General features: G+C 30.6%; 1 protein-coding gene across 1 annotated transcript in view; it reads right to left on the bottom strand.

Annotated features, from left to right (window-relative positions):
- Positions 1-626: 626 nt before the first annotated feature.
- LOC118192371 (uncharacterized) overlaps positions 627-10,209 on the bottom strand; it is a 34,055-nt gene continuing 24,472 nt past the window's right edge. The window contains exons 2-3 of the mRNA XM_035363318.2: positions 5,383-5,544; positions 627-2,890 (exon numbers count right to left, since the gene is read on the bottom strand). Coding sequence (XP_035219209.1) covers positions 2,688-2,890; positions 5,383-5,544 — 365 coding nt within the window. The 3' untranslated portion in view covers positions 627-2,687. The remainder of the gene's footprint in view (positions 2,891-5,382; positions 5,545-10,209) is intronic.

Raw genomic sequence — 10,209 nt, 5'->3', positions numbered from 1 at the left:
CTTTAGATCATAATTGTTCTTTATTTCATAAATTACGGTTTCATATTTTTAATTTTAGAATTTCTGCATGCCATCTTACGAGATTTAAACTGATGATCTATAATCCGGAAAAATCGATAATCCGGAGTCGCCGAAGTCCCGGCGAGTCCGGATTAACGACTTTTGACTGTATAACACTATGCATTAATCATTTCAGTTCAGATTCGATTTCGGCTACTGCACGTCTGTTTCCTTTTACATGCATGTGCATGAGTTTTGTCTGCATATGGCATGAATATGAACGAGAAGTCCTCTATCATGGCAGATAACATTCAAGGTGCTTCGTCTTAATACATTACCCAAATGAAGAAGGTTTCAACTTTAAGATTCCCGATTTTTTGGGAGGGGTTTTGTTTGTTTTATTTATAAATATATGTACTGAAATTTCGCAGTATTTAATCATTCATGAATAACAGAGAGCTCTAAAGTAAGTAAACACATCACACTTAATTTCTGAATAATTATTAGCAAAGCAATATTATTATTATATATTTGTATGAAATCCGCTCTTATGTAAATCTTCAAGAAAATTACCTTCGTAAAAAGTAAAGTTTATAGTTAATACAAAGAAATTCACAAGAAAAAAATTCCGTTACAAGAGAAATGATTTAATAATGACAGAAAAAGGACATAACAACATTCATGCCAACTACTAACTAACATTAACCGAGATGCTTCAAGTTTTTTTTTTTTTTTTTTTGATAAAAGCTGATAAATGTTTCAAAACATATCAGACAGACAGTTTTACTTATACATCAGATAAGTTTGTTACGAGTGAAAGACTTTTTATCAACATAATTTCCAGACTCTTTTTATGAGTACTGAAATCATTAACTTTCTTTCTGCATTGCGTTTCCAGAAGTTAAGCGAAAGATTTTTTTATGAAAATCTTCTCGGAAAGAAAATTACTTTAGTTAACCTGCTTTCAGTTTAAATATTCCATACAGGAATAAACTTTATTCAAGACCCCAGTTCAGAGAAATAATAAAAGGATACAGACAATACTAGCTGTTTAAAAATTGTTTAGCATTTTAATTCTTTAGGTGATTAAAATTATACTGACGACGACAGTTCTAAGAGATTCAGATACAAAAATAATTCACCCGAGAAGGCAACTTTTGTACAAAAGCTTCATGACCATAAAATTAATTACTCAAAACACTCATTGGTCAAAAGTATATAAAAATGACATGGAGTATAACAGTAAAACTTCGTATAAAGTGAAAATTCCAAAAATATTCCACCACTTTGTTTCCTGCAATTCATATTAGATATCTATTTACAGCTCATCGTACTAGCTAACTATAACTCACGAAATAAATGCTTTTTAGTATTATATTAGCACACACCTTTTCTATCCATTTCCTATAAATATTCAATATTAATCTCATACCAAAAATATAATATTTCTAATTCCAAAATTCTAGATTCCACATAAGCAACCGATATTTTCAATGTGTAGCAATGGAAGTTTCAAGACATGAACTGGTACTTGAAACTTCCGCGACCCATTGGGTTTCACACGATATTCTAAATGAATTTAATTATTCTTGAATATTTATTTTCTGTTGTCTGCAATCACATCAGGATACTTTGTTTGTCGTATGCTTTTATGCAAACACTGATATCTCTTACTGTGAGGTGTTCAGAGTTTTTAGCATCTTAAAAAAGAAAAATAAATGTTAAGGTTCGTTGAATGGTTTTTGTAAAATTTCGTTGCTAATTGGCAACATACAGGTTGCTCACAACTGAGTCCACGCACTATACTACAATCTAAGTTATTCTACGAGGATTCGTTTTTGTGCACAACACACATACACGAGTAGTTCTTGAACATACCTTTTAGGAATGCCGCTGCAGGGAGAAAAAGAAGAAAAAAAGGTTATTGCTTTAAAAAAAGGGGGGAGGAGAGGGGAGGAGAAAGGCAGCACGAGAGAGAGAGACTCTTGGCATTTTTTTAATTTTTATTTAGTTGCAAAGCAGTGCTGGAAAAGTCCCAGATGTTATATTAAATATTGTTATAAAGATCTCTAAGCCTTCCTATTGGAATAAAAATTAAATAGTAAATATTTTAAACTAATGTTTTAAACATTTATTACACATTTACATAATTTCAAAATAAAAAAAATCCTATGGCATGATCAGTACGCCAATTCGACCTATAAGACAGATCTAGGATATAGTTTTGATGCAAGTACCGAAATATAAGTGCCGCTAAAGATTAAAAACTTCGAATGAATAACAATTAGCAATAACATACTCATATAATTATTTATGTACATATATGTATACGAAGTTTTAAATAAAAGAGATAATTATCCCGATTTATTGTTTTTAAAACTTGAAAAATAGTATATAACAATTAATATTTCGTTTATATAGCATACTGTGATAAAAGGATGGAGCTAAAAAAAACTTCTTATTTTTTAACGTATTTAAGTTTCCAGATGATGTCTAGTATCCCTAATTTTTGAATGGATCTACGGTTGAAACGGTTATTGCAATGAAACTCAAGCTATTAACACAACAAGCGAATGAAACTGTAAATCTTTCAGTCTGGGATATTTACAGTTCCGGCAAATATTTCACAGTCGCACCAGATGATTAGTACGTTGAAAATCAAATGCACTAATATACTGTATAATTCTTTAGTGAGCTAAATATTTAACAAATAGAACTAGTCCTATTGTCATAAGTAGAGTAGAGGCAGTTCTGGCAGCTTCATTGCAGCCGTCAGCTTCACAGTTGCACACGCTTATTCTTCCACCAAAGCCTGTCCTATAGTAACAAGGTCTACTTGCATCATACTCTGTCGACGCACACTGACGAATGGTTCTTTTATCGGTTTTTTCTGAAAAAAGAAAAAAAAAATTCCTTTTTTCAAACACAAGTACACTTTAACAAGGAAAGCAAAACAGAGTAAGTTACATCAGAAACTTATTCTTAGCTTCCTACAGCTTTGAAATACTTTTTATTTGCTGTTGTTTTCGCAATTTTTCTCAAACATTTTCAAGCAAGAGATGTGAAAATTATAAAGACTTTTTAGCGACGGCTCAGTTATTTTAAACCATAATATGCATTTCAGTTTATTGTAGGGAAAATAAGATAATTTATGCTTAAACAAGCAACATATTAAAAATATTTATCAGATTTTTAAATGCCATTAAACAAATAAATAGTTCAAGATATAAATTTAAGATTTCTAGGATGTCCCTCTGCTAATGCTTAACAGAAAAATTACGAGATATAGTTTTCTATTTCTTCTTGTAAAATCGCCATTTCTATCAACCACAGATCATATAAAAAGAAATTTTAAATTTCTGTCTCTATCGTCTCAAAAGTAACACTAAAATTTTAAACAAAACAAAACAAAAAATCTGAAGGCCTTTCAGATTTCAAATTACGCCTAAATGGGCGTTTTTTAACGTTTTGTTCATTAAATATCACCTTTATATATTATTAAATATCATGTTCTCTGCACTTAAACTATAAAATTTAAATCAATTTAGCAATATCACAAAATACTTAAAAACAGCCCATCTTTAGAATTACACAGTCTCGCGCGCTGGAGGTAAAATATTTTTTTTTCAGTACAATATTGCTATTGCTTGAGTTGAAATCATTGAGTTTCTTAATCAAAAATTCGTTAAAATTTTACAAAATATGAAATATATAATAAAACAAATTCGAGTGAAGGACTACGTCATTCAAAATTTGATTTCTCTAGGTACCGTTGTTAAGAAATTAGATTAATAACAAAATTTAAACTGATTAAAAATAATTAGAAAATTTCTAATGTAAAGTTAAACATGGTGTACTAAAAACCCATAATTTGTAAAAAGAAAAAAGCATCGAATTAACTGAATTATAAACCTGATAAGCAACCACAAATATCACAAGAAACCCGCCAAAAAGTATTTTAGTTCATTCCAGTTCAACAAATGAAAAAATGTGTAGTTCTTAGTATAAAAATTATATAAATTTTTAATTTCAGGATAAAAATGGGCTGCAGTGCTTAGTGCAGAAAAATTTTCAGTAGAGTTATAAAAATTTTGAAGAATTAAAAAAATAATTTCAAAGAAGTTAAAAAATTATTGTGATGATTAAAAAAAGAGCGGAGTATTAAAACTGTGACGAAGATAGGATAGGAATTTAGCAACGTTACAAATTATAGGTAATTTAAAAAAGAAAAAAGGCAGAAAACGAAATAAGTTATCAATTATTACAAAATACAGAACTCAATTACGGATTGAGATAACAAATACAGAACGGATTTTTGAGACTTGGAGGCTGAAAGCTGAATTAGGCCCATATTGTTAATAAAATACTTATATAATTATTAGACAGTCTAATCAAAATTAAAACAAATGTAAGAATTTTGCCAAGAAGCCTAATTCAGCTATATTAAGGACATCCAGACTATACCGCCATAATGGTATAAGTGCAGCCTGTCAACTAAAAACTATCATGAAAATAATTTTTAGATCGACAATTTTAGTTTAGCTAGCTGCTTTTTGATGAACTTATGCGGAATTTTGTTACCTTTTAGCATTTTAATCAATAAACGTTTATCTTTTAACATTATATATATATATATATACGTAAAATATAAAAAATACGATGGCTTTGCTCTATGCGAATAAGCAACCTCAAATTAACTTTCCGCAATTTCAGGATCTCCCCCCTAGACCAGTATTTTCGAGAACATTCGAGCATATTACGTAACCGCTCCTATAAATGAAGCGTACCATTTTGCGTCAGAGACCGCTTTCTCCCTCTATTGCTGTTGAGACCCATGCTGATGCTCTTCTGATCTGCCTCCCTTTCTTCGAATGCTATGAATTTAAAGTTAATCTTATTTAGTAAAGAATAATGATCTGCCTTTTGAATTGAACAAAGATATGGAGCTATAAATTTAAATCCTTCTGTGTCGTCGCTGGATGCCGCCTTACACTCAGCCACAACAATGGTCAGAATTCTGATGTGACCATATTGTCAAGCTTCACTCATGTGCCCGACTGCCAATTCAAATATAATATTCAAAATATTACATATATCTGTTAGCTTACATATTTTCTTTAAGAATGATTCTTCACTTATGCAAATAAATCTTTATTCGCGCATTACTTACACATCACTGAGACGATACAACTAAAAAATACAAAATTACTATGCGCACTTCATAAATATTACTCTTTAAATCGGCTTCCAACCAAAATACTCTCTCGTTACCACTCGGGGAAAATATATTTAAAATAAAATCAATGCGTTGCGTTTACATATCAGAATGCACGTATATATGCAAATATTTTAAATAAAATTTAAAAAAATATTAATGCTTACGATTTAAAACTTCGAAATCTATCCATTGTTCTTGAATCCTGCAAGTACTATTCAGAGGATGGAAGCAGTCTATGAGGTATTTAGTATTGCCTTCTGCTATTGCTTCGCAGTCCTCTTGACCTGGATTTCCTGTGCTGCACACATGGCACTTTAATGATGACACTGTAACAAAAATACCAAAAGTATCCTGTATTTATATATGTATTGGGAACAGAGATATTTCACTTCATTTCAGTAACAAAGTATCTTCAAATTCAAATTGTGATACAGAACGTGTACGTAAGTCTGAAAGGACATTGATGTTTGTACGCACAAACAGCTGGCATTATGTAATTTTATTGCATAAATTATTTAATTGACTTGTAATTAAAGAAACATATATATTTAAGAATTTGAATTTAATATTTACATGTAATTTCTCTTCTCTTTTGTTCAGCCACTTTCTACAATGACAATGAAATAACTATTACTTTGCTTCGACCTAATGAACGAAAATACAGAATTCTACAATTCCGCATAAAGAACTTTAAGTTTCGGACTCTTAGAATTTGAATTACGGGTAAAGCCATATGTGAGGTCCTATGTATACAAATAAAGCTCACAAATTACAGAATACTATCTTTTAGGCATATATAAATAATGATTAAATACTTATGCTTAAAGAGCAAACTTATTACAAATTTACCGAATTTTAGATTGCCGATGATTTTAAATAAGCCAAAGAAAAACTTTACGTAAAGCACGAAAATAAAGAAAAGGAAAGAAATTATGTAAGGCATGAAAGATTTCTGCAAGTTGTAATGAATCAGCTCATTTTTAAAGGAAACGAATTTAAAGGAGAAAGAATGTAATCAATTGCCTAACTGCATCAGCGTGACAAGCTCGAATTTTGCAAATCCAAGACAGCACATGATTCTGTTCATATTTTGCAGTAGACAGTAATGCTTATGGTATTAATCAGTACTTGATAACAAAGTTGCTGTCATCAAACTCTTCAATTTAGTTGGAGGGAGGGAAGAAGGAATTCTCACTCGCTCATACCGTGAAACGTCTGACCTTGATGGAGATGCCATTTAACAATAAGAATTTACTGACTATTAGTTTCTAGCGATAATAAAATGTTTCCTTTCAAATATCCATCACGGCGTGATAAAAACTATGTTCATGGTCAAAGAGATTCAATAAAAATCGCATTATTGTTTCCTTTCATTGTGACAAAACAGTATTTTTTCCAACAGCAGTTCTAAAGTTGCCGAGTTGCTCATGAAACGATAGGAAGGATGTCGGAATAATGATAGTCAAACTTGAATGTTTTGAGACATATTTATTATTAATAAAAATCATTCAAAAATTATTGAATGAAAAAGAACAATGCAATACTTATTATTCCAGTGAAAGTTTACATTATAGATAATTCTTCCCAAAATGAAAAGGGAAAAAAGTAATGTTAAATCCAGATAATGAATTAGCGCTAATTTTTATAATACTTTAAAAAAATCTCCTAGAAAAGGAAGATATCTTGAAATATAAAATAGTAAACCAATCTTAAAACAATCATCCACTTACTACCGATTTTCAGTTCTTTATGCAAGTTGTCATTTAAGAAAGGTGATCCAAAATTTATTTATTTATATGCTAAGAACTATTGATTACTTTCAGAAGTGACCATCTATTCACCAAAGAACGTACTCATCATGAGAAGGTTCCCTATTTTGAGCATGTTTCCAATATCACGTTTTACGAAAATCTTGATAACAATTCACTTTAATTCAATTTTTTAGATTAAAAAGTACAAATGTTTCTTCTTTTTCACTCGACTACTCTATATTCTCTAGTCCTACGTTTAAGACTCGTATCGTAATTATTGAGGGGTGGAGAGTTTGGAGTTGTAGTTTAATTAAAATCTCATCAAAGGCTGAATGGGTAAGACCATGAAACTCAGATGCATATAATCATGTTTGGCTTCCACAGGCTGAATATATCTGCATAATGTTCCAGTGATATTGGACAACGTAAGTACAAGATGATTATTAATCTTCGGAAGCCATCTTTGAAGGAATTTGTTTTTGTTTATGTGCTTTGCCTGAAATCATCTACAAATATATGCATGTGTAAATATAGCTATTTTGCTCAGAATATTGGAAAAAATTAAGGGCCATTATCTCAAGACCGTAGTTAGAATGCATTTGGAAAGATTTGTAATATCATTTCATTTTAAATAATGTTACTTGAAGTAAACGAATGAAGAAAAGTGCAATAATTTTCGGAAATATTTTATTTTCACATCACTAACCTGATATGAGTAAATATCTTTTAATACAGGGAGCATCCAATAATTTTAATATCATTATTAATGACAAGATAGGAAGAGTGTCTAATGACAAGATAGGAAGAGTGTCTAATGACAAGATAGGAAGAGTGAGTCAAAATTTACAATCTAACGATAAGTGAAATACACACTATAAATTTATATATAAAATATATAAGTAAATTTATTTATCTTTTACATATTTATTTATACCATTTTTTAACAAATATCGAAATGGATGCTGGTTTCGTTCACAATTTATATTTTGATTATCAAGATGAAGTTGATGATGATCATGAATTTGATTATCAAGATGAATTAGATGAAGATGATGATTATTAAGATGAATTTAAAGACTTGCAACAGGAAGCATAAATTTAAGTTAGATTTTTATCTATTTTTAACTGAATTTGATAAATTAGCATTATGATGATCATGTTTTCTTTCTCAGAGACATATGGCGAATTCAGTATTATATAAAGATGATGTGGACAGACTTCTGAAGAGAATCCAGCACGTTTGGCCTGAAAAAGCTCAATCACATAAATGGTTTCGACTGAAAATAATGCGCAATTCCTTTCCAGCCGTCTCAGTAGAAAAGGTCAGCATTTTCTAGCAAAGAAAAATGCTACAATTCTCAACGATGTTACTTATCCATCAGAATGGGTACTTACCTATCTCCAGCGAGTTCTCTTAACTAAAGTGAAATGTCACCTCAAATGTCAGTATTTTACTAGCATTGAAGAGATTCAGAAAATCGCAGTCAAAGATTTAAACAATATTCCAGAAGATGAGGTCTGCGAAAGAATCAGGCCCATCTGAATTACTTTACCACGCGTCGTATAGACTTAGAAGGACTGCACATAGGAGACTAAGCAATAAGAATGCTTTGCCCCCTCGAAATTTCGATTTTGTACCAATTTAGCCCTAAGAATTTTAAGTCACACTGTGTGTATATCAGTTTCAGCATTCGCTTACGTTCCTTCAGCTAACCATAGGAAATAGCAAACTTCTTGTGTAAAACAGCAATTGGCAACAACAAGCCCAAGATGTTAGTTAGAAAGATAAAGTTAACTAGACGTTGTCATCTACTCCGCTAAATAAATACTGTACTAGTATTTGCATCTGAAATCCAACATATTATATTCTGATGAAGGTCGATGGAAAAACAGAAAATGTATAGAACAGAATAAAAGTATATTAAATGGTTAATTAAATGAATCTTACGAATTGCGGTGTATAATATACCTTAATGTTGCTTTTTTTAAATACTCTCTTTAAAAAAAATTTAAAAAAATTAAAAATGTATCAGTTTAAAAAGATTTTGAGCAATCTCTAATCATTGAATCACAAGCCTTTTTCACTTACTATGCAAATTAGCACTGTTTGTAAAATTTTTCGTAGTTATTATTTATTATATTGGTGCACACTTGCTATTTCAATAACCAACATATGCTTTAAGCCTATTCATCACAAGCTGTAGCTAGAATGCTTAATATGGGATAGGTTTGATCATAGGTGCGTGATGCTATTTAATATCTTTTAGTAACAGATTCTATTTTCAGATAGCCGTACCAAACATAAAAATGACACGCTAGGATGAATTCACTTTGCACAAGATCTAAAGCTTCTGGAAAAAAATGTGAGAAAATACGTTTGTTTGGTCCATTTCTTTCCCATACCTCAAAGCGGAAAGAACTTCACGGCTTTGCAACTGTTTTAAAGGGAGCTGCGTTTTTATATTGTTTCTGCATCTGAATATGAAGAAAACATTCGTTTTCACAATTATCACATACGAATATAAAATCAGAATTTGTTAGTTTTAGATGGTGTCACGATAGCAACCCCTCTTGGACCCAGAAACTCCAGCTTTTCATGCAAATTTCCAAGCTCCGGTTCTATGAATTTAATCTCAGGGTTAAATAATACTTCGTCTAGTTAAATAATACTAAATAATATTCAATACTATAAACTACCATTGAACTATTCAATAAGTTTGTTTTTAATGAGGAGAGTCGAAACCCTCTAATGGTAGCCAAGTTTGGTGACGTTTGGCGATTTTTCACCATATTTAGTGAAAACAATTAGTCGTCAAAACCTTCGCCACCATGGTAACAATGTCGCCAATTTAGCGAGATAGCCATTTTTTCAATGTTAAATATTCTTGCCCTGTATTCTTATTTTTTTGGCAGAGCATCGTCTCTTTCAAGCATTTCATATTACATTATACAAAAATAACATTACATTATTTATATATACACAAAATTTGCAATAATACGTTAACAAGCTAATAATTTTATCAAACGATTTTAGTTTACAAAAAAAAAAAAAAAAAAAAAAAAAAAAAAAAAAAAAAAAAAAAGAATTCCTAAGAAACAGAAACATATAGTTATACATTGTGTTACATTCTTATATCAGTTTAAGTGTCTCCAAGATAAAAATGTAAAGTTTCCAGGGCCACATTCATTGACAGGTATCAATTGCAGGTGAATTCGAAACTAACGGGTCTCTTTAGGTTA

This window comes from Stegodyphus dumicola, chromosome 5, assembly GCF_044657685.1.
Source record: "Stegodyphus dumicola isolate Sdum_Otavi_A_Nest chromosome 5, ASM4465768v1".
Lineage (NCBI taxonomy): Eukaryota > Metazoa > Arthropoda > Arachnida > Araneae > Eresidae > Stegodyphus > Stegodyphus dumicola.
Note: the sequence above shows the minus strand (reverse complement) of the source record. Positions and strands in the feature narration are given on the sequence as shown.